The following is a 25410-nucleotide window of genomic DNA, read 5'->3' as shown; positions in this document are numbered from 1 at the left end:
AATGAGAGTCCCCCCTCAAAGACCCTCCAGTGAGCATTGTGGTGCTTTGTGATGAGTTTGGCACTGGGTTTGAAAAGAAGAGCTGAATCTATAACCCGTTCAGAGGACAGAGACAGTTGACGGAGCGAAATCCTTCGCATTGCTGTAATGGGTATAATTACACAAAGAAAGGAGCTGTTAGGTTAAATTACCCGTGACATTCACCGTGGGTAATGACAGAAATTCAGAAGGTTAAATGACACCAGCAGCTGAATGACTTTTGACATTAAGGTACTTTTTGAAAAGGGAATTATAACGGAGCATTTGTGGGCAAATTCAATACCCTCCATGTTGGACTGTGAAGATTGGTTTGAAAGAACTTTAAAAAGACCTTTTTTTTTGAGAGCATCTGTGTCTTTAGAAACCACCGTGAGCCGATGATTTATTCTAAAAAGAACTGGCCGGACAGATTGTTTCCAACAGTGAAAGCTATTTGAAGCTCACTTTGAGTTGCACTGATGTCTGGAAAATGTCCCGCTGAGTGGCACACCTATCATACAAGTAACCACGGCAGCAAAGGAAAAGCTGAACAGATTCAAGCAATTAGTAGTTTCCCTCATATTGTCTCTTACCTCGAGGCTTTTCCAACTACTTTCCAAATAGGTGTGTAAATATATTTGTGTTGACTTTTTCCTCCAGTGAGAACTACATTCTCTCTGGTCTAAAAGTCGACCTTTGTGGACAGCAAACAGCCCAATTAGTGGGACGAGAAGGTGAAGGGGGCTGGACCTGAGCCCCATGCAATTACCTCAAGTCACCCTGCGAGCGGCCACCCACACAACAGACGCGATCGTGTTTGCCAATAATACTGTAAATGGCCAAGAAGAAAGAAGAGAGCCAGGCGCTGTATACATTATATTTTTCACAGCGCTACAGCTGTTGTGTTTCTCAAGTTTCACTCTCTCTATACATTTCAAATGAAGCCTTTTTCTCTTCTCTCAGTCTTACTTTGCTGGAGTTTTGCTGCCAGTCACTCATGCGATGTCTCTCCGCTACTGATTGGCTTACATGAGTCCTGTGATCTGCTCTCTCGTGACTCAACAAAAAGCAGAAAGTCATATCATACAGCATTATACATGTTAAAGAGTCCATATTTAATGGAAACCCCCTTCTGTATGTGAACTCTAATTTCTGTGCAAAAAAAGGCTAATCAGGAAACAAAATCTCTATTGAATAAAATATGTTGCCATACATTTGAGGTATGCATTAATTTATATAATTTCATAATGTAAAATACAAACACTGTACAGTACAAACTGTTCTGAGCAAAAATACAAAATATAAAACATGATAAAAAAGTTAATAATATTACAAATAGTATCAGAATTGTACATTTCACAGGTCAGTAATACTGTATGTGTTATACAATGAGGGTAATAATATCACACTTTAATAACCAATAATTGAAGCATGAATCACATTATTGCACTCTTTGGGAACCCCCCCTTGCATATTGTACTCTCACCCAGCTCATTGTGGTCTAATCTACCTTTTTGGTGTATCCACTTTCTTCTAAGATGGTTTTTCTAGTTGTATTTCAGATTGTGAGGTACATATATCTGCCAAAGTGACTTAATACCAGCTTGTGACTCAACGACTGGGCGTAGACTAATCTGTGCACTCACTATAGTGATGAATTGTCAGAGTGAGGGTAGCAAGAAAATAGTGTACAGTAGAGGAGTATCATGTCTCATGGGTGGATCTCATCATAGGCTATTGGCACTGCTGTACATGCAACAAGTACTTAAACAACACAATAGGTTGTTCGTCAATGCCCTAAAGATCAACCCCATGTTACTGATTAGAAACGATCCACCTTTTGATTAAAGTTTGCTTAAATTAAGTCAAGAAGTACTTGGTAAAGGCTGCAATAATCAAGAATGGATCAAATGACAATGTGCAATGTTAAGCGGCCTCTCGTAGTGATGAACCAACAAAGACTTGTCACCACCTTTGCATTTCCCCTTGTCTTGAGGAGTGCTTTAGCCTTTTTAAACTAATTGTTTTGGTTTTCCAGCCAACAAAGACAGCTCTCAACAGAGTTTTATTTTCAGCTGCAGCAGGAAGCTGTTTTCAGGATAGAATTGTAGTAAACCCTATGTGCGCCCAGTGCAACACAACAGACAGACAAGCTTAACATAGTGATGCAGCTTCCAGCTAAGAAGCCATGTAACTTTTCTCAGGGGCTGGTGAAGAACAAAACAGAGCTAGAAGGAGAGCCAATATTGGACTCTGACTTAAAATGATTTCCTATATTCTTACACATCTGTTTCAACTGGATGTGTGGTAACGCAGTCACCGTAACAACTTCATACTGTGATAATACTGTGTCTTCAACTTGGGAAAGGAACATGGTTATGGTTGGACAACACAAACATTCACTTTTGGTGGAACCGGGGATGCAATCTGGAGTTTCTGGAGAGTAAATAACACGCTTGTACCCTCAACATGTTGTCAGGTCATGCTAAACCCACGCAGCCAATATTTGCACAACCATAAAAGGTCGCTTGTCAGGAAGAACACAAAAAAAATAGAGCAAACAAAAACGGGTCCAAATATGCCAAGCATACGTGAAATTATTACTATTGTGGATTGATTTTACCTTCAAAGAAAATGCTCAACATTTTGTCAAATACACAGAGTTGCTCAGAGTAGTTTGAGAATGAGATACCAATCTCATGTCTGTATGATAAATATGGAGCTACAGCCAGCAGCTAGACAGAAGAAAGAAAGAAAATCGCAGACCAACACCTCTCAATCTTCCAAAGGAAGAGTCGGGCTAACTGTAAGACTGTCACTCTGTCTCCAGTCTTAATGCTAAGCTAACAGGATGCTATAGCATTATATTTACCGTGCCTACATAAGAGTGGTATCGTCCCCTCTAACTATGGGTAAGAAAGAGAACAACCATATTTACCAAATTGTTGAAACGTTCCTTCAAGTAGAACTTCGTGTCACTGATGGGTGCTCATTTTAAATGCACTGAACCGGTCCATCATATAGTTGGGTACGTTTTCCGGTCCGGTCTGGTGTACAAGCCTAAACCGGCTGAACCGATATGACACGTTCTGGAAAATTAAAAGCCGACATCAGCAACCTGTGCCGACGGCATCACAGGCGCTAAATACAGCTTGTATTGCGTTAGTAATAAGTAATATGACAACTCAATTAACATAACATAACACTAATGGAGCCTCTGCCGAGCCAAGGCTGGCAACATGAAGGGGATCAGATGTCTGTAGAGGTGGGAGGCGGAAAGAGTCGCACGTCGTGTTTGTTCAGTAGTAAATGTGTGTGTTTTTGGGGGGTGCTGAGACGAGACCTGGCAGCGTTAGTCTCAAATAAAACTAAAAACGTGCCAATGTGGCAACATTATGAATTTAAAGCCGACGAAAGAGGTGAGCAGAAAAACACAAACAAGGCAAAAAGGCCTCATGGACTCGCTCTGTCTCATTATGTTCATCTTAGGGAGCGGCTGCTGAGTCAAGTGCAACGCCTAGAGGTGATATTATGGTAATATATAGGTGAGATTAGATAAACAGCCATTAAAGGAGAAGAAGAAGAGCACCTCAGAAGATGGTGTCTTCCTCTCCTCCACCATACCACGGGGTGAGTTTAACCATGAAGGGTCTGGGATTACAAACAGGTTGCTCATGTTCAAGCTCCAAAGCGGATGACTCCAGTGAGCTCAGGGATCCTGTGGGAGACCCCGACCCCTCGTATGCATAGGTTCTGAAGCAGTCGAATGGGGGAACGTAAGGATCCTGATCCGCCTCTGCCAGCCTGTCCAGAATAAACTGCCGGAAGACCTCGTCGTCCGGCCCGATGAGGTGGGATTCTCTGAGAGACATCCGTATGCTTGCCCTGACATCCTCCCTCCGCAGCCTCCTCTCCCTCCTCCTCGGGTGGTGTCGCAGCGGGACAACAGGCTGGCAGAAGCCCAGGTCTGCTCCCCCACCCCCCGGTTCTCCGTAGTACAGCACCTTCTGCGACACCGTCTCAGGCAGCTCCAGATCCATCACCTCCACCTCCAATCCCTCCTGCTGCTTACGCCTGTGCCTCCTCACCATGAGCATTAGGACTGACAGCACTGCAGACATAACACAGCAGGAGATCATTACCGTTAAACACCAGGGCATGAGCTTAGTGAGATAAAAAGCATCTAGGGTGCCTGATGGAGCATAGCACGAACTCGTGCACCGAAAATAATGGCAGCCAGATTTCTTTTTCAGTAACTTATTGTGGATGCGGAAAATCTAAATTAACGCAAATTAGGCGATAACGTTTTTAATTTCAGCTCACACATAAAAGAAGACTTCTTTATTTGCTCCATGCGGCACAGAATGCTAGAAGATTTTATTCTGCCGTGTTTTCATCGGGTATTGTGCTCATCCAACAGAATGTTAGCATAGCAGGTATTGTCATTAATCTTTCATGTGATGGGCACAGAGGGGACACAAAGCAGCCGAGGTCATAATAAAGCTCTTCACTATGCAAACCCATCAATGTCCCAGGATGGCATTGCTACTGATAAATTGCAACCAGTATGCTCATTACCTGACATCATCGCCCTGCAAGCTTTCAGCATTTACAAAGTGTTTGTTAAAGGCACGCTGGTGAGTTTTTAAAAAGGGAATCAAATGAAAGAGCAAATTTGTTAATGAAAAATCCTGCTGTTTAACACACGTTTATGTACTTGCCAAAATGATGTGAGGCCGAGCTGCTCTAGCTCAACAGATCCGCTGAAAAAGAACGACTTTTTTACAAAACAATATCATCCATCCATCCATCAAACATCCATCCATCCATCAAACTATACAGACTTTTGGGGAGTTTGATCCTCGGTTACCTTAATATTTAAGGACAGTAAGTGAATTAATCATAGAAGTCTGGCAATTATTGAAAGTTGTCAATGTTTTCTATCTTCTGAAAATCTCAGTCTATATTGTTAGTGAATCCTTTTGTGAGGCCACCGTGCAGAAACAATCAGCTCGCCAGTACACTTCACTTCTTTTGTGTAAACAAAACAGACTTGAAAAAAGCCTCTCACGCCTCTCTTGTCAATCACACTGAGGTCTGGAGAAACTCTTGCCAAAAAATATCATATATTGATGTATTCAGTAATATTTTTGACTTGACTTCTACTAGATGTTGTCAGTTTTGGGGCTCTACATTTAGACATCTTTCATTAAAATAACCAACATTTCGAGCCTTAAATGTGTTATTTTCTCATCTTTATGTTTCTCATGTGGGGCAGCTGTGGCTGAGCGGGTAGTCCTTTAACCACAAAATAAAAGGTTCAATCCCCAGCCAGCTTCTCCTCTCTGCATGTCAAAGTGTCCCGGAGTGAAACACTGAACCCCAAAGTGGTCCCTGGGTGATTCACAGCAGCCCACTCACCCAAAAAGAACCAGTGTATTCCTTTATATACTGTACATCCTTATTATATCATGGATGGATATTCTGGACTTGGATGGAATGTGAATACAAAATAAATCTGTGCTTTCTTACCGCCGAGTGTGACGAGGCAGACCACTAGCCCTAACAAGGTTTGCAGGCTGACACCCATGGACAGGGCGAGGGCCTCCACCCCCCCTAAGGGACAATGGCCGGCAGGCTGGCAGCTGCATACACTGATGGTCAAAGTGCTGGTGCTGGAGAGAGCTGGAGAGCCGCTGTCTGTCACCACAACGGGCAGGAGGTACTGGGTTCGATCCTTGCGTGTAAAAGTGCTCCTTCGTGCCACGATGCTGGCTGTGTTGTCTAAAAATGAAGCAAACAGAGGTGCACTTTGAGCGCTGATATTTTGGAATTCAGCTGACACACGTAATGCGATCCCAGCTCTCTGAAAGGCAGGAGAACCTTGTCAAATGTAATTTTCAGTGTGTACAAAAGTCAATTTGGAAAATCTGGTAAGACTTCATCAAGTCACCTAACAATAACCTTTTGGAAGTCAGATATGCCTTGTGCCTTTCAAAAATGGGTTTTATTTAATGTGTGATTCATTATTAATTTCCTGGTTGCTGACTGGTCTGCTGTGCTTGCATGGCCAACCACCAGCACAGTTCACCTGCATGCATTTCATTCAGACTTATCTGGTACAATCAAATATCCCACTTGATATCTGCTGCCCGTTTTCATTATAAACTTTGAGAACAGGTTGACCGCCCACTGAGTACAAGGCAAACACTCTGCCAATTCACATACTCAAGGGGCTGTCAAACACACAAAAACACAAGGATTTCATTCCAAAATGGCAAAAAACACTTACGGGTAACATAGTGTTCATTTAAATTCATCTTCTTGCAATCATAACAATATGCCGTAATGTTGCCTTCGTCACACAGTTGTACCACTGCTCATACAGGTTGCGGTTAAGCCGCAGCTCATTCCTCCAGCCACCAAATGGGACCTTAAGTATAGCTTCATCTGGTTTCATGTAGTCCCTTGTGTCCCACAGCTTAAAGCCTCCAAACAGAAAATGTTAGTAATTTACTGGATGAAATTTCCTGCAGCAACACATTTAGTTCATGCTGAGTGTGTCACTGCAGCAGTGCTGTTAGCTTAGCACAAAGACCAGAAACACATACGAATTATATTATATACGAATTACATACGAATGCATTGTTTCCAAACAGTGGTTATTGATACTTTCACTCAAGGCAGAGATCCAAACATGTCTTCCAGCATTGCTACATGATTATAACCTTGATTGTCTCTGATAGTGAAGTTTGGATTGATGTGCTTCTCAGAGACCATGGAGAAGTAGAAGTGGTGTCCCTCCACAGGGTCGTCCAGGTCGACAGCACTGAGCAGCTGAATGAGCTGAGAGACACAAAGACACATCTCTGAGAAAATATAAGCAGATTTTATTTGTATTTCAACTGACAATGTTGTGGATGTATTATGGTATTGAGCTGTTCAATACTAAGATGGCTCCTTGTGTGACATTCAAGGTTTAAAAATAGTACATTGATGCAATACAATATGTTGCAATATGAAAATGTTTGCTGTCCACCTCATGTAAATTCTCAATGATCCTATACAGTAAATCATGAATATCAGTGGATCATAATATACATACTTCTCCCGCCTGTGTTCCCTCACAGATAAATGGCTGGTAATCTCTCGCCAGCCTTGGCACATTGTCATTTATGTCCAGCACTTTGATGAACACCACCACGGAGGAGGATAAATGGTTCAGCGCTGCAGTAGTGAAGATAGACATTTGCTGGAGTCAACTGGGTTGCGTGTATCATAAATGCTTTCTAAAAGCTCTGTCAAAATAATACTTAAGACTGATGACTGTTTCTTCTTTTAGAAACATGACTCAAAAAAAAGGGCGACGGCGTTTCTCTTCAAACGAAGACAAAATGAACATTAAAAAAACTGTGAAAAAGCAAATTCTTCTAAGAAAATTTGAGGTTTTTGCGTCACTCTAGATCAGTGGTCCCCAACCTTTTGAAGCTACCCCCTTCATTAATATCTCCTGATGTTAAGCTAATTTTAAACTGGATGTTATTTTGCACGTTTGCTTTTAAAATTGGACATTGTTAGCAAACAATAATGTCATATAATTGAGCACTCAATGTTTAGATCTGCCAGGTTTGCATTTGTACGATCACTTAAAGCTGCTGAAGCTGGACAATTCAACCATTTATTGATTACTCTCAGCTAATAATTTCAATTATTCATCAAAAATGTATAAATAGCTATTTCAATCTTTTACTTATTACTTTTAGATAGTTCAGATTATCTCTTTACTTTTAGCTAACTATTCAGCCTGTTCTCATTAACTGTTGGTACTTATATCTACAAAAAGTAATGCACCATAATTCGTATATAACTCACGTAATCAGTTGTGAGCCAGGACATGAAGGAATGCCTCTAAGGAAGTCAGGAGACGTGATATAAAACCTGACAAAGTCTACATGGGGGACAGGATGGACAGACAGGACACAGGACTTTCACCCAGGAGACCGCTGCTCTTGTCGCCAGGAAACCACAAGTCTAATCTTAATTTTAATAATTTTTGTTATGTAACTTGCATAGTTATCTTAACTACAATCACGATCTTTTCCTACACCTAACCAAGTCGGTTTGTTGCCTAAACTTAATCAAGCCTGTGCAGTCTCACTGATCGCTCGTGCTGCTGGACATTCGAAGGACAACGTACAGCATGTTGAACTATTAAGACCATTTATTCATTCATCACTTTTGCAATAAATTCTATATCGTTTAGTTAGCCACACTCTCAATCTCAACATGTCTTGTTTACAGCTGAATACATTTTCTCTTGACCAAACCGTAGCTTATATTTTTCTAGTTAATTAACTGCATAATCTTTCCACATTAAATCAGACAACCACTGTGCCCCCTGGGGTACTTCTGGCTGTGAACCACTGCTCTAGACAAAGACGTGTCATCAACACATTGCTGTTAATATATTCTGAACAGGTTTCATGACTGAATGAAAGATAAATGTGCCATAAGATGGCTATATCAACAAGATGCTATTGAGCAAAACACGGACAGTCTCTTTACTTGTTTCCTTGGCTTCAACAGTCACATTGTACCAGTTTGTAGTCTCCCGGTCCAAAGCTTTAGCGACAGTTATAGTTCCATTGTTTGGGTCTATTTTGAAAGCTTTTGTGTTATCACTCCTTTTGTCAATCGAATATCTGGAAGAGAAACCACAGAGACACACATTTAACAGTTGAGGTTGCTTTCTGGGCCAACAAAACATTGTGATACCACGGGGAGATTAATTAGGCAAACTGCTCATTTTCTTAAATCTGTTGACAGATATCCAACAAAGAGAGCACGCGCACCAGCTAGTGTGACAACAACACTGAAGACAAAGCATCTCACACAGATGGCATGGACACAAGTTTATGTATTCTTTCAGTTATTTAAACATGACAACAGACCATATATAGTATATTTGTGTTCAGTGAGGAAATGTGATTTAAAAACAGTGAGGCAGGGAATCTTGTAAATATAAGGGAACTTTGTTCAGTCTTTTTGGAATGAATAATAAATAAATAAAAATATGTCACATGTGGTGCAGCTGCAGTGACAGAACACACATTACCGTGTCTTGTTTAGTGGGTGACAAGTTAGTGCCAGCGATTTATTTATGTTAAAATACATAATGTAAAATAAACATTAAATAAAAAGCATCATCCACAGACCAAGCAGAATTGTTCATGTAAGACATACCGCAGAGGTCTTTCACACTACCATACCTTTAGGACTCAGTAATACATGTGATTATAACACCATGGTGAATTAGGGTAACAAGGAGTGAAACACACTGACTAATGAATCATTTCTCTGAGCCACTTTTCTAATAACACGGAAAATAAGCCAATTTGACCAAAGCAAACTCAATCATATTTAGAAGAACTGTGGAAACCCCTTAAATGTCAGCCTGAATTTATTAATCAATGAGACACTGTCTCCAAAGGGACAGTAATACACGCTAGGCTGAGGATGATATGCAGCACCTGCCACTCTTAAGCTCTGCTGAGATGGACTACAGGCACCAGTACTGCTGATGTCTCCTCTGCAACGTGCCCCAGTTGCAAATGACTGCAAATCTCAATTCCATATGCCATGGCGTATGGTGCTTTATTACATCCCTACGTCCTAGCCACGTCGCTTTGTGATAATACCACGGCAATAGATAGAAAAGCCTGTGAGGTCTAAAAAAAAAAAAAAAAGAATCGTCATGATTTATTCAGCGGGGCTCATTTCCTACTAATGTAATGTGAGATAAATACGACCATGTACAGAGTAACCAGAGATCAAGGGTAAAAATGGATGCACCGAGCCAGTAACGCTTTCTGAAATGGAATGACTTTTCCGCCGTGTGGAGGAAGCTGTCTAGGGACGTTACGACGTTACGCCCCCACCAGCTTGGGCATCTGCCTCGTCATTATCATACTTGCAGTTGTGTGGCAGGTGCCATTCTTCCCGGTTTAGATGGTTCACATTACTGTACCTGATGGGATTGTTGACTGTGTCAGTGTCTCTGGCACTAACACTGCCAACCGCAGTTCCTACAGCTGCATTTTCAGGGATTTTCCACTCGTAGGCCACTGAGAGGAAGACAGGCGGCTCATCCACGTCCTCCACGACAATCTTGAGCGTTGTCCGGTCCCTGAACTCCTCTAGAGTCAGAAAACGAGTGTCCACCTGATCATTGACCGCCTCTGCGGCCATGACAAAACGTCTTTTGGTTTCATAGTCCAAAGGCTGGGAGAAAAAGAAATACCTTTTAAACAATTCATATTAATACAGAGGCTCCTATAGGCAGAGAACACCTGGTCCATTATCATTAAGCAGGCTTAAAGAGTAACAGCTTCCCAAATATGCTTTGCCAACTTGAATTTAAGACAGATGATTATTCCTGAGGGAGCAGGACACGACTCTGACTGGACGTTAAAATTGTTTAGTCAATGTCAATAAGTTCCCAGCTGTGAACATGCGCTTAAATAATGCTGCGTTTAATAGCTTTTTTTAACATTATGATCCCGGTAATAAGAAAACAGCATGAAAACCATTATTGCATTTCCAAAATGATTCAGAGACGGAGTCGATAATGTGTTTGTTATTTCATTATCACGCCATCTAAATTGAATTCTCCTGTGCGATGAAGAAGTATACGATACGTGGGAGAACAAAAACACAGAGCACAAGTCTGAGAAGAAAGCAAGAGTAATCTGAGAGTATATTTAGGACCGTTAGGTGATGGAATGTAACAAAGTATATTTACTCAAGTACCTTTAATTCAGTTATACGAAAAATATGAACCAACAAATAGAATATAATGCATTATTAGGGATTCAATTAACCAGGTGAATGAATTTAGCCCCACCTTTGACAGCTGCAACATTAAAGTGATGAACACATCGATGCATCAATAATCACAATTCAGTTGTTTGATTATTATGAATAATAATAATTCTGAAATGGGTCATTCTGCACAGTGGGTCATGAGCACTCTTTAAGAATACTTTGATGCTAATACGTTTGTGCTTCAGTAAAATATTGAATGCAGGACTTTTACTTGTAACAGAGTATTTCTACACATTAGTATGGCTACTTTGACTAAAGAGACCTCAGTGTTTGTGCTAAGCTAAGCTATCTGGCTGTAGAAAAGACTTGAGAGTAAAGTCTTGGCAAGAAAGTGAAAAACCGTTTTTTCCCCAAAATGTCCAAGCTTGCTTCAAGGCTGTTGCTCACAGACTCGCTCTATTCAACTATTTTGCCAGTAAGTAGACAAATGTGGCGGCTTTTTCAGTGCTAAAATTAAAGACATTTCACATTGTCCCAAGAGGCATACAGTCCTCGTCCCTCTACACAACTAACTGTACAGTGATCCCTCATCTAATGTGTTAATTAGATACAAACTGGCTAATTTCAGGGCTGACATGCAATCATCAAAGCAAGCGATTTACATTCTCCATGCTCAAGCTGAAGCCTATAGCATTCACTAGTTTATTGTGCACATTGGCTCAGATTACGCTGCTATATGTTCGTGACCTGGAAAGGAGTCAATATTGCTGCCAGGTGTGTGGCTCTGTGTGGCTGTTGGGTGCCTGTGCCAGGCTCTTACACTGTTGTGTCTGGTCGGCTTTGATGCTGCTGCTGCTGTTGTGTCTGCCAGCTGTCTTGTGTGCGCGCAAAGTGCAAGGATATGTTGCCGTGCCCTCTATCAGCCGAAATGATTTTTTTAAATTTAGTTGGTGTCTGTAATGTTAATTAAATCCCTAACGCCGGAGATTAAAAAGGAGTTTTTGTAGAAATAATGTCTCAGAACCTAACGGCCCCTGTGCCCACTGATACTTTGATTTCTGTCTGCACTACTGCCCTTCAAACATCAGATTAAATAAAGCCATATAAAATTCATATATTAGACAAAGTGATAATGTAGTGTATGTATTCACCTTGGCTAGCAGAACCACTCCCTCCTGCGTCACTGGATCTGTTTTGATGATAAAAGTGGAGCTTTCCTCCAGGTCATCCTCCAGACTGTAGGTCATCCTGGCATTGATGCCAGTGTCTCCATCCTGTGCCATAATCCTGCCCACTGTGGTGCCCACTGCTGCATTTTCAGGGACGGCAAAGGCATACAGGTCTGAAGAAACAAGGATGTTTTAAAAGATTAGCCGGAGAACGTTGGAATAGGATTTTAGAAAGGAATTCAAAATCTTGATGATGTGAAATTGGTGCTTTTGCAGCATGTAATGCAAGCTCACTTTCGGTGAAAACGACAAATAAAAAAAAGTTTCTGTATTAAAACATCGCCTACGGAGCTTGACAGAAAGTTGTTAGTAGCTAGTCAAGAGAGTATAGTGTGTAAAGTGATAAGAAGGGAGAACATTGTGGTGGAGGGTCAATTTGTGAGTCACAGATAAGTTGTGGCAACTCCACATAATCCCAGCAACTCTCTAATAAGCAGATGAGAAAATGCGATTGTGTCTTTGAGTGACTCTATTTGGACGGCTGCCACAACTGGGAGGAACTCAACAGCAACCAGCTGCTCCTGAAAAACAAAAAAAAAGAATCCCTGATAATAATTACCAATTATGTTACAAAATAGAGGGCGCAGTTCAACGTGAAGTGCGGTCATGCAATATTTATAAGGCCTTTTGACTCAACGCTGAATCCGAGGGATACAGTAGCACCGGCAATGAATGTGAATGTGACATTAATAGTTAAAGGTATCATCCTTGCTGTCTCATTTCTACAAAATTGATTTTTTCCCAGGGCATTCATTTAGTCGGGTTTATCATGGAGAAGCCTAGGTTTGTTTCTAAAGGTCATGACAAATGTCCTTTCATGTGTGAATGATTAAATTCATCCAGTGGGCGACGCGTACGCACGTGCACGAGCAGATGAACATCCCCATCTCCTTTCTCCCATCTCGCTCACTCTCTCTCTCTCTCTCTCTCTCCCTCTCTCTCTCTCTGTCACATTCTTAGACCGTCTCCTTTTAATTTCAGCTGCCGGCTGAATAACAAGACGTGCACAGCCGCATGCAGCGCCGGAAGCATAAACCCACCCACCCGAACCGGAGAAGTGTGATCAAATAAATGCCTCTTAGATGCAATATTAAACATCTCCTCGCAGTCTGCAACGCTTTGTGCTCTTTCATTGATTCCCGGAGTGTGTATGGCCTGGTGTTTGCATCACTGTGACTCGTAGAAGTGACTCACGATGCTGGAAAGTGGGTCCGTTGTCGTTGACATCAGTCAGGCTGACGGTGACGGTGGTGGAGGAGGAGTAACCGCCGCTGAGACCGAGCATATCCTTCACCTGCACCACCACCAGGTACTGCTCTCTGGCCTCGCGGTCCATGTTTTGCCATGACGTTACAACAATCCCTGCAGGTGGAGGAGACAGACAGAGAGGAGGTATACAAGAGGTTCATAGGATGCCATCGAGTGTATCTGTGGGTGGTTTTCTGTGTTTGTTTTATTCAAAATATGAGTAAACTTTGCCTCCAGCAGTCTTCAAAGGTGCCTGCAGTAAAACTGCACCACTATAAATTGAAAATCTGCAAACTTCATTAATATCAAGAGGGCTTTTAAATGACTAATGCTTCCTCCGTTTGGCCAAAGTGGAGACTGTGGGCAACAGTAAACAGAACAATTAGAATCAAGAGAATTAGACGCTATTTTTGCCTAAGACGTCAGCATTTAAACTAGTTATTCATCTAATGTTGTTTTTAGATTACATCATTTTTTCATCTTATAGTCAGTCATTTGTATTGGTAAAACACCTGCCTTAGCCACCTGGTCAGTTTTTATCTTTTTTAAGGATAACAATATTTGTCAGTGTGTCTTTCATTATGTTGTCTGTCCGTCTCAAGTCTATTCATTCCCAAAAAAAAAAATCCTTTTTTAGAAGATGTTACACAAAAAGGACTAAATAGTGTATTTGTTGGGGAGTATAGTTTTAGCAGAGGGTTATTACAGATTTGATGTAATAAATATTCATCAAGGCTGTGAAGTGTGAAGGGAAGGAACAGCGATCAGGTATAAAACCTTCTGCTCTGAAAAGTGAAGCCAAAGGGGAGGAGCCTTAAACTTGCATTCTTTCCAATAGACAAAAATAAGTCTGATTGTATAGAAGTCTATGAGGAAATATATATCGGACTTTGGAAACAGTATTTGCTCCTAGGATCAATTCATTAGTGGTTTTGGTCTTTATGAAGTATCTCCAGGCTTATGCTTAACTGAAGCCATGAGCAGAACTAACTTATATTAACTGCTGCCCACTCCTCGATGAACAGTTGGTTCCCCAAAAAAAGTCAGATTTACCCTTTTACACATTGCATTCATTTGCATGTTAAAACTTTTCTGACATCAATAATGCCATTCCCCAAGTCTTGACAGCAGAGGTCAACAATGTGTGTGGGAAGTGCTGCAACTGACCTCTGTATCACACAAATAAGTAGTGTAAATGTACATGCATTGGCATCAATTGAACCAGACTCCTCGTAGGGGTGTAGATACTCACATATTCCCCAATGGCTTCGAAACAGTAGCTAAATCTGTGAATAGTTGTTTAAAGGAAAACAGTTGCCAGGGGAATATATACAATTTTCAAAGTGATGAGTAGTGTATCACTTGTCAAAAGTGACTAGGACCAGAGGGAGGAAGCCAAAGCTAAAACTGATTTCAGTCTCAAGAGTCTGAGATTGAAAACATTTCTGCCCTTCTGTTTGTTTTTTAAGCCCACTCGCTATGAAGCTAAACATTATTTCTGCACAGCCAAATCTCTAGTGCGCCTCCCTAAGAGCCCAAACTGTGGCTGTCGAGATATTTGTGCAGCTAACTAAGATAACAACTGAAGTCAGTACAGTTCAATCTAAAAGCCTCTTTATCTGGAAGGGTTTACCCGTCTTTGGCTCCACAGAGAAGTAGGGCTCCCCCTGCAGGATGGAGTAGATGAGCTTAGCGTTGTTTCCAAACATGGGATCATCAGCATCTGTGGCTGTCACCTGGGCCACTGTGGTCCCTGTGGGGGGGGGAGTGGATCACAAAGTCAGAGTTAGCTCGGGCAGCAGTTCCAGTCGACGGGGAAATAAAGTGATTATGCCACGGTCCCGCAGGGTCTGTCTGTCTGGCTCAGGGGGGGCGCAGTGGAAATGGAAGGAGGGAGGGAGGGGGAGGTTGAGGTAGGGTTTCGGGGAGGGATGTTGACAATGGGGAGGATGGTGGGGGAGCAGTGTTGGCCTTTCACAACTCAGTAAGGCTGTGCAGGTGTGTGTGACAACCTCCGCAGCCCTATAGCGACATCTCTCTCACCGTCCACCTGCTGCTCGTTTTCTCTTCATCGCGTTCTCATTCAGCTTCGCCTCTCTATCTTTCACACTTACTACCCTTTTCTCCACTGACCATATCCTCTCCCTCAGCCCTCGTCCATCTTGTTCTTTCTTTTTCTTTTTTTCCCAGAAAGCACTCTGTTTTTTTTTCTACACAGGCAGGGGTTTACCACAGCATTCCAACCTTCCCCTCTCGCTTTCTTTCTCCGAGTCAAATGCATTATGATTTATTACGAGCGAGATATTGCTGCAAAAGCAGATTACATATAAATTGAAATGGTAATGTTTGTGGTATGAAAGGGCAGTGGTTATAATAACATTATATAAGAAATGTATCCACAAAGGCATCCGAGCTACAATTCACAATCCAATACTTTTAACTTCCTGAATGGGGACAGATGACAGACATTCATATAACCTTTTGTTCATTGTCTTCAGTCAAGATTTAAGTGAAGAAAAATAATTTTAAAAGTACAACTCTAGAAACAATAAAGCCAATTGCAAGTTTGTATCTGTTAAATAGCAAAGTTGAAATTTTATCCGTAAACAAATTTGTTTGTACGAATAATATGTTAAATACATAATTCCCTCGACACATTGGAATCATAAATAAACCATTAGCATATAACAGGTCTTACCAAAACCAGGCATTAAAAAGTCAATATGCATAATTTACAACATTTTAAATGATCGCATTATGCAGATGTTTGGAGTTCAGTTCAATGTGTTAGCATGCTAATATTTACTAATTAGAAAAAAAACCAAATGTCATTGGGTTTTTTGGTCACAAACCAAAGAAGTACAAATTTAGATTTTGTTGCTAGATGAAAGGTAAGGGGGTCAACCCTTGGAGAAGAGTAATAGCTGTACAAACTCTCAACTCATGTAACAATTGCCAAGATATTTCAGTCTGAACTAAAGTTGGCGACATCAAAAGTAACATTCTTCAAAATCCCTTTTCTGGCTAAAGCACAGACCTCACTGTCAACTGATTTTTATACAAGTACTATTCATTCACTGTAATGCAGTTCCAGTAAAAACTGATAAGAGTGAGTGGGGTCTGTGGATCACCCTGAGTAATAGGGACATTAGGAGGGAATTTTGGAAGCGGTTTTTGCTGTTGAATTTTCAGCTTTCTTTGAAACTGACATTTCAAAAATGTCATGAATATCCCTTCACCTCCACTGAACATCTCTTTTAACCTGCCTGTGCTTTTTTTTTTACTGTTAAAACTTTCCTCTCGTCTTTCAAAAACATACCGGTTGGACACATCTCAGGGATGCTGGACACATACGGTTCGTTCTGGAACTGCGGGACATTGTCATTGATGTCCTGCACCTTGATGATGAACTCTGACTCGGGTTCCTCTGGTTCATTGGACCTCCTGTTGATAGCCTGGGCTTGAAGGACGTAGAAGGCCTTTTCCTCTCGATCGAGCTTCTTCAGTGTCCGGATCTCACCAGAATACTCATCCATCTCAAACGCATCTCCGGCCCCTTCTCCTGATAATATGTACTTGATGGAATATTCACCTCGGTCATAGTCGGATTTGAGCTGCAAAAAGAAGAGGGGGTATATGAAAGCTTGATTTGAAAAAATAAAAAAACTCAGAGGTAACCAGAAAACAAGCTTTTTCAAAGAGAAGCAGCGTGTCAAGGACATGGAGGACATTCAATCTGAAATGGTACCTGGCCAATAACGCGAGGAGTGGGATCTTCCTCGGGGACAAACAGCTGTTTCCAGATCCAGCCTCTCTTCAGGCGACGGTGCAGATGAGTGGACCCTTGGGCCAATTGTTGGGCTTCCAGACCCTGAGTACCTCTCATATCGCTCAGCACCCCGCCAGGAATCATAGAAAAGACCATAACGATGGCCAAAACACTCGGCATGCTCATTTTTACTGTCCACCCGTGCATTTCCTCTGCACTGCCCATGGTTAGTGGACAGAGGATGGAGGTTTCACTGGTCCAGTATTACCAATTCTTCATTCAACAGCAGAGTAATTCATGATCCCGGCAGAGCTGTATCCCATCTCGTTACGATGTGGTTTGTATGCATGCTCATGTCTCTGAAATAAAAGTTAACAATTTAATTAATGGCTGCAGTGAGAAGTTTCCAGCAGTGCACAGCGCTTGCAAAATGAGGAAATTTAAGTCTCTGGCACTGTGGAATTCAAAAATCAAGTGTTTAATTTGACAAAGCTTTAAATACATATGTGGAATATTCTGTATTTCTTCACAAAGCTCCATTTGAAGGTTGTAGAATAGAAAGTCAAAGCTGACTTGGAAGAGTTTACATGCAGTAAATAAAAAAAAGACTGTATTCTATATTAGCGATTACAAACAGGGTGTACTTGTACCTCAGGGAGTAGCTCTGCAGTTGCTTGGTTTAAAAAATCAAATATGAGCATGAATACGTGCCGTGATTGAGAGTACATGTAAACTAGTTAGTGAGTGTGAAGTAAACGTGTTAGCTAAACATCCATCCATCCATCCATTTTCCTCCGCTTATCCGGGGTCGGGTCGCGGTGGCAACAGGCCAAGCAGGCTGACCCAGACTTCCCTCTCACCGGCAACATGTTCCAGCTCATTCTGGGGGATCCCGAGGCGTTCCCAGGCCAGCTGGGAGATGTAATCCCTCCAGCGTGTTCTGGGTCTTCCCCGGGGTCTCTTCCCAGTTGGACGTGTCTGGAAAACCTCCAGTGGGAGGCGTCCAGGCACGTGTTAAACGTGTAAACGTGTTAGCTAAACATAATAGATAAACTGTGTGAATAAAAAAGTCTGCTAAAATTAATTAACTCTTTCAAAATATTCAAAAATCTTAATCCATTACTTGAAGCTAACTATTTCAACCGTTTATGATAAATGGTTGAAATGGTTCATGTTATATGTAAATAGTTGCAGCTTCAGCCATTTTAAGTTATTAGCACAAATACAACATTTACCAAACAAAACAAAACATTGACGGTTCAATTGTATGAAAACATTATTGTACCCTAACAATATCCCTTTTATAGAACTAATAGTGTTCAACAACATCCAGGTTAAAAGTAAAATTCAACATGATGGGTGGTGTCGATGAAGGCAACTCGAGGTCAGTGCGGCTATGGGGCTTGGCTGAGAACCAAGTGTTCTCCTTGAGCTCTGTGATGACATTAGGATTATCCTTTTATCTATCCCAAGAGTTACATCAAATCTGTTGCACAACAGCAACTCAGATGTATAACAAATTCAACTAAGAAAGCTGGATCCCGCCATGACAAATTCCTTGTATGTGAAACATGCATTGGCAATAAACGGTTCTGATTCTGATTCTGATCAGGGATTGCATTTTACACGACAAAGACAAACCCTTTGTTCGTTTTTTTGTCTTGCATCCTGCGGTCCTGCACAGGCGTTTGAAAACAGCCCTCTGTTTTGAATTCACACAAGGCTCTGCATTGTGCTTCACTGGGGGGTGGGAGCAGTTCCTGAACATCATTCCTAAAGCATGACACTGCACTCTGCAGCTGACTAATGAAGATTCCTAATTAGATCAATGTCTCCCCAGACATGGAAAACAGAGTCACACATGCCTCTGACAAAGTATAAGTGGAATCGATGCAATTATAATGTGCACGCAGGGTCAAGAGTGAAAGGACAATGAAAGTCAGACAAGACGGCAAATTAGTCAAGACAACATAAATACAATATCTTAAACCTCCCCTGTCAAAGTTAACGGAGTTGAACTTCTACAAATTCATCAATTCCCTTTAGATAAACAGATTAACTGTGGTGTGCTTTTCATTCTCTTTCTACTAGCAGCAGTAACGATCCACTGTCAACGTGTCAAAGAGACAGAAATATCACTTGTGTAATCACTGGCGTCAACCTCGTCTTTTCCCTTCAGTAAATTAGCAATTAATTTCTCCTGTGAAATTATTATTTTTGCGTCTGCAGCAGAGGTGTGTTTGCCCGGAAACTATGGATGTTCCTTTGCTTTCTCATCACTTTTGTCTTACAGTTGTTTGCTTTGCGAAGCCACACAAATGATTTGTCTAGACACGAAACCCTGAACCCGACTTTACTGCTCTCCAGTCAAGCAGCAAACCATACATCACCAGTCAGTGGGATCAGATGAGGAGTAACGGCCATAATTCTAAAGCGTTCTAATAGAGCTTTTCTGACACTGTTATATCAGCACATAACATATAGAGTCCCAAATATGTGGACGCCTTAATCCAAAGTGCTGCGCAGGAGCGCAAGTGCATGCATTTTTAGCATGGGTGGTCCCGGTGGAAATTTAGAATATACTTCGGGACGTCATTTCGGCAGTTAGAGTAGTTGCAGCGTTAATGCTTAACAGCTCATAATGTTCATGTTTAATCTTGTAAAACTAAATTAGCTGCCAAGACCCATTTGTAATGGGCTGGTAAAATCAATTACTGATGCAGGCATTTCTGAAATTCAATTTCCATTACAGACCGTGAATGAGAGTATGTGTTTGTGCTTATGTATGTCTTTACGGGCCAGATTCAAATCTCCGAGCACTTGCGGAGTGACAGTCCAATTAGTAGCCAGTGAATCGTGAGCCGTTATGGTCTTTCATGGGGCTGCCAAGCACGCGCCCAAACTGAACGCCTTGAGTCAAAACTAGACAACGGCCCTCAATGATGTTACTCTGAGCAACTGTTTTGGCTGCCAGCATGCCAAGGAGTCTGCTTAAAAAGAATCCTTCCCGGGGGTATCGGCCTTTACTGATGTGGCTGGAATAGTGCACAGGTCAACAGATGTTTAGGTGCCAATTTAACAAGATGGGCCTTTCTGGAAATAAGTGATGAAATTCTGGGAAAATAATGAGGAGACCATGAAAACTTCCAGCTCCAGGTCTGTGAATAGCAACGGTATTAGGGAGTTGGAAAAACACATGTCCATGTGTGACAGCTAACGTGATGGTGCTTGATCATAATTGTGGCCATATAGTCCATATAGTGGTAAGCCTATAAAAACACAAATCAATCAGGTATCATTAACTGGAGAATATGCCCTGAGAGGAGTCAAGAGAAGCTAAAAATATCCCCAAGAAACATTAAACTCTACATGGTCAATTTTCTCCTTTCAAAAGAAACTCATTTCTACATGACATGCAGAGTGCCCCGTGGTTGACAGCCATTCATTAGCTCGGATAGGCCTTCCTCCCATATCCAGCACAACCTCTTGTAGCCTGTATGTACACTCCATGCCTCTCTACCACATGACAGAATGACAATGAGCTGCAGTCTCACAATGTTAAGCACCAGATTATGCTGAGACCGTGGCATTATTTGTCCTATATGGCGATGTGTTCTAGTTAATAAAATGTCGCTCCGTTGTAGGAATGGTTCGGGGATGCTGTTAAAGATGTTTAAAGCGTGGCAATAACGGAAAAGAATCTTCTACTTGACATTGTGAATGACGCATCAATATGCACTGCCGAACGCTAACTGCTAAGTAATGCCAACTCTATTTGAGCATTAATTATGTAGTTTTTCCAGCACCATGGAAGAATACGAAAAGGTGTAAAGCTAAAAACGTGACAATGGATCTGAACACAGACTCTATAGCTATCTGCAACCTTGAAGGCAAATCCATCTGCTAAGCCTCGCTTCTTTAAATTCACCCTTCCAAGACAATACGTCCTTAATTGGTCATTTGGGAGCCTATCATGGGACCTGATGTTTACTGTTCAGCTCGGTAAAACAACACCGCTGACATGTTGTTCATGTTTCCTAAATCAGGACCTCAAATGAGTCCAGAGACTGAGCGAGAGCAACGGGGGAATGTCAAGCTATCATGTACTCGCTGGAAAGTAATTTGTTTGTTATTTTATTATGTGCACAAGTGGAAAAATCATTACTCTTCAGCAAAGTGTTCTGAATTTCCTCTGACGTTTATCAGCGATAGGACTTCATGCCATTATTTTTTTTTTTCCTTTTTCATCAAAAACAATTAACCGAAGCTAAAAAAAAAAAAAGCGAGAGCGGTGAATTTAAACTACAGGCAATTATCTATACAGAATTAATTATGGCGATACGAGTTTGTAACAGAATTTCACACAAAGTTTCATTAAACATATGACATGGACAACATTCAGGGAGCAGAGAATCACAACATTCTTTCCAACATACTGAAACGCTACATCGTGGTAGCGGTTCCCACACATCTCATTGTTTGGCCAAGGTTTTCCCCTCATACACTGAGGATGTTCTGCGGTTACAAATGTGGTATTTGTGCATATCTGTCTGCTGCCTTTGAATAAGTGGACCAAACTATTGGACATGTGAAAGAAAGGTCAGGGAAACTGTAAAACAATGATTAAATCACACCACATCACTCAGGCGGCGGACTGAACTGAAGGATCGTGTTTTGTTGCTACATAATATAGACCAGTACAAAAAGTGTTTATTTCTATGAAATTAACTTTTTAGATTATCAATACAGCTGCCTCAAATTGTCAACTCTGAATAATCACTTTGGTAAACTATGATTCCTCAGCATGCTCTTCCTCATTTCAGAAGCTACAACAAAAAAGCAAGAAGCCATCTCAAAAGATGCTGATTTCTCGCTGTGACGAACACAAAGAACCCCCCCGGACCCTTTAAATTATTATGAATCTCAGAATTCCTGCTGCTTTCATGTTGAAAGCGCATTTGCTCTTTGAGTCCCTCTATCCATCGTTTCCTGGATAATACATGAAATTGCATCTAAATATCTTCTGACAGAACAAAAAACCTCTCACAAGGATGTACAGCGTTCACCACCCACACCCACCTGTTTGTGTGATTCTGCTGTCCCCCGAGCCACTTGTCACCAACCGCCGTCGAGAGAGATCATCGCAGGGGTGTGAAGAAACACAATCTGCTTAACTAAACGCCCTGGTACTGCAAAGCAATTCAGTCACCACAATAGCAGAAGCGAATGAGTCTGGTTTTCACAATGCCTAATCCCCTCCACTGACGACCTCCCCTTTTCTTCTTCTTCTCTCCCCGTTTCTGCCCTTCTCAAACTTCCTGGGGAAGAACAAACACAGGCTCTATTGTCTGAGACACTGCAGAACACTCGGGGCCTTCATCGCCATGCAAATAGTCACAGCCAGGCTTACAAATGGATTTCTATCTCTTCACCCTCTCTGTTTTTTTCCTCCCCATTTTTGCGAACAATCCAGCGCTTATTAGAGTTGAGATGGAGCATGCAGGGGACGGTAATTCATCCACTGTATGACAACTATTTCTGCTAGTGATAGGACGGCAACAGTCTGTTTTTTGACATTCAAGCCGAGAGGGCATGCTGTTACTGCACGTTCCGATATGTTCGCATTTAAAAAATTGACCTGTCATGACACGGAGTATGCAAAATAACTTGAGACGTTGTTTGTCCTCCACAGTCTCCCGGATGTTTACATGTACATGTAATGGAGGGCCACAGTGGCAAATAAAGGGTGGGTCAAATCACCTCAACTCCTCTTAATAGAAAGACAGATCTATCACTCTGAAACACAGTCTATAAGCTTTTTATTGTGTCAATGTTTGGAATACATCAGAATACCAAAACTGTGGATTTGTTGAAGCCAAATCACAAGAACACTTACAGATGAAAAATCTAAATGTTGTGTTTTTCAACTGATCGTAACAGAAACAAAGCTTTAAAAGACAAGGAAAACAATCTTTTAAATGTAGCTTGTGTTTTTTAATTGAGTTGATTTAAATTATGCTTTAAAAAAACTGTTTCTAAAACAGGTTTTTCATCTTTTTTTCTTAAATCCTGAATCAGTAACACCTTCTTTACTTTCTCCATGTTTCTTTGGCTGCACTATAAAATCCTGTCTCTTCTCTAATTAACCCTAAATATAAAACGACTTCTTTTGACTGCTGTTAATTGCTTCAACAGTCGATTAATTTAATGTTGTGGGAGTTAATCAGCTCTGGAGTTTCATTAATGCTAATTTAAACTAAAGTAACAAGTCAGATTAAGTTGATTGAATCAGCATTATTTTAAAAGTGACAAACAAGTGACAAAAAAGCTCATTTTCCAAGGTTTAATTCTGTAAAGAAATTGTTCGGTTTTCTGTTGTTATTGTAGCTCTTGAGTTTTGATTCGAGCTAATCCCGTCAATCATATAAAATCACACTTTCCAATTGGCTAATTGCTATTTGACATTTACGAAAGCGCGCGATTATGCGCTAATTTACTGATTCCTCCCTTATCAAAGCTACTGAAATGAAGTTGTGGGTGGAACATCAAATGAGTGAGCAGTACGCCTGTGCAAGCACCTACTAGTAATAAACTACTTTGTTAGGTTCAGGAAAAGATTGTGGTTTGGGTTAAAATAAGTATGTTTGTTATGTAAAGTAACTGTGCTTGTTACGTTACATATAGGCCTGAAGTTACATGACAAAAGTAAAGTAATATAAGACACTTAGGTGACAGTAAGTCCTTTCAAAACATTGCCGGAGCTTGTAAAGCGTCATTTTTGTTAAAGAGCATCTTTTGTACAATGTCAGAAGAGCAATGCTTGAACGGCGTTTACCCTCCACTTCAGCCCCGCTAATGATGGTCACTCCAATTTCCAAAAGTTAAACGTTTGTCATTTATTGAGTCTTTTTTTTTTTTTGACAACCAAATAACCTTTTGGTTAAAATACACAAAAAGCATTCATTAAGTGCTTCTCGTACACATGCTAACCCCCGAGGGCTAATTACTAACCTGAACAACGCTAACAGATTCAATCATTAGAGTGTTCTAACAGGAGAAAGCTCGCACTGTCGGGGCGTAAATGTCCCCTCGGTGGAGGCACCATCCTTCCCTCAGAGCTTTGTGACAGGGTGGAATTTGTTATTTCGGTAGTTGAGATTAGTTCTCCCCGTGAACTCCTCCGCCTCCCATTCTGATTCCATATCAAACAGAGAAATGTCAGGACCTGCACTGTGACATTTAAAAACCCCATTGTAGACCTTGTCTAATTGAACCTCCCTCATTATAATGATGGAGTGTGGACCGACCACTGCAAAAAGAACATCAGACATGAAAAGCTATGGTTTGGTGCCAGCAAGGATTATTTACATTCCCGCTGTCTTCTTCTCCCTGAACGCAGCGGTGAACCGGACTATCTCTCAGTCTCCGGTGACATTTCAGAGCTGTCAAATGATGGGCACAGAGTAATGGTCAGCATATTTGCGACAAGATAAAGGTGAGTCCGGTCAAATCAGCATTCACAGGGGTGTCACGTTGTGTAAATAATGTAGGCTGTAATGGTGATAAACTGCATGCTTGTATCCTGTATATTTCACTATCAGCAAAGACATCATTCTGCTCACAAGAGGAACAAAGAGAAGACAATGTGGCTCCGACATTAAACTGATGATTTCACATAGGCGCACTATGTTGTTTTTCACATTTTTATCCGCTGTTGTGCTCTTCTGATTAATGATTTCTGAATATTTCTTCTGAAAAACAAGTTAATGCCTAATCCAACACAACACACGCGTCAATATAAAGTTCACAAGTTCAGACTCACAGGAGATGAAGCTCTGAACAGTTCAGGCTCTGTCATGTCGTGCCCTTCACGGCTTACATTCATATTGTTGCATCGTCTCGCTGTAATTGGAAGAAGAATAAAGCGTCATTGGCATTCTGCTCAGTCCACTGTGGTGAATTTGATGAGAATGTCACATTAAAAATGCATGTTCCTCATACGTTCTTTGGCCTTTGTCTTTAGCCATGGGAAACAGCGGACACTTATGACAAATAAGGACGGAGCCGACGCTGCCCGAGGTGGATCTCTCTATTCGACAGGAAACATCAGCATCTCCTCCCAGAGTCTGCCTCCTCCACATGAGACCGAGCGTTTGTCAACCGCATGGGCTGATGGAGGGGAAAAGAAATTGGGTCGCAATTGCATAGACTTCTAAACAAAAGTCTGAGAGAAAAATGAAAAAGAAAAGTCTTTCATCTGATAAAGGATATATAAATCCTGGTCACTTTCTCTGGAAATGCTCAACTAAAGCTAAAATGCAT

At 41.3% G+C, this 25410-nt stretch overlaps 1 protein-coding gene across 6 annotated transcripts; it reads right to left on the bottom strand.

The window, feature by feature from the left end:
- cdh19 (cadherin 19, type 2) lies at positions 1-24937 on the bottom strand. 6 transcript variants are annotated; one of them, XM_031850170.1, is made up of 13 exons: positions 22168-22319; positions 17068-17447; positions 16639-16933; positions 14953-15072; positions 13266-13433; positions 11994-12184; positions 10046-10299; positions 8584-8720; positions 7124-7245; positions 6747-6864; positions 5551-5802; positions 4740-4781; positions 4048-4129 (listed from the first exon to the last, which is right to left on the bottom strand). In XM_031850170.1, the coding sequence occupies exons 2-12, from the start codon at positions 17311-17313 to the stop codon at positions 4765-4767; spliced, it is 1920 nt and encodes a 639-aa protein (XP_031706030.1). In that variant the 5' UTR covers positions 17314-17447; positions 22168-22319; the 3' UTR covers positions 4048-4129; positions 4740-4764. The 6 variants fall into 6 exon arrangements, with proteins under 6 accessions (XP_031706028.1, XP_031706026.1, XP_031706027.1 ...); XM_031850171.1 differs by having other exon boundaries at positions 4059-4129; positions 4726-4781; XM_031850168.1 differs by lacking the exons at positions 4740-4781; positions 22168-22319 and adding an exon at positions 24911-24937 and having other exon boundaries at positions 1-4129.
- Positions 24938-25410: the final 473 nt, after the last annotated feature.

The sequence above is a fragment of the Anarrhichthys ocellatus genome, unplaced genomic scaffold, assembly GCF_004355925.1.
Source record: "Anarrhichthys ocellatus isolate YVR2014 unplaced genomic scaffold, GSC_Weel_1.0 scaffold10, whole genome shotgun sequence".
NCBI classification, from domain to species: Eukaryota; Metazoa; Chordata; class Actinopteri; order Perciformes; family Anarhichadidae; genus Anarrhichthys; species Anarrhichthys ocellatus.
Note: the sequence above shows the minus strand (reverse complement) of the source record. Positions and strands in the feature narration are given on the sequence as shown.

Excerpts from the sequence above, each read along its gene's own strand:
- cdh19 (XM_031850168.1), bottom strand. The coding sequence starts at position 17,313 with ATGGGCAGTGCAGAGGAAATGCACGGGTGGACAGTAAAAATGAGCATG. Across the intron at positions 13,434-14,952 it reads CTCTGTGGAGCCAAAGACGG|GGATTGTTGTAACGTCATGG; the intron begins GTAAACCCTTCC and ends CTCCACCTGCAG. Across the intron at positions 12,185-13,265 it reads CGGACCCACTTTCCAGCATC|ACCTGTATGCCTTTGCCGTC; the intron begins GTGAGTCACTTC and ends TTGTTTCTTCAG.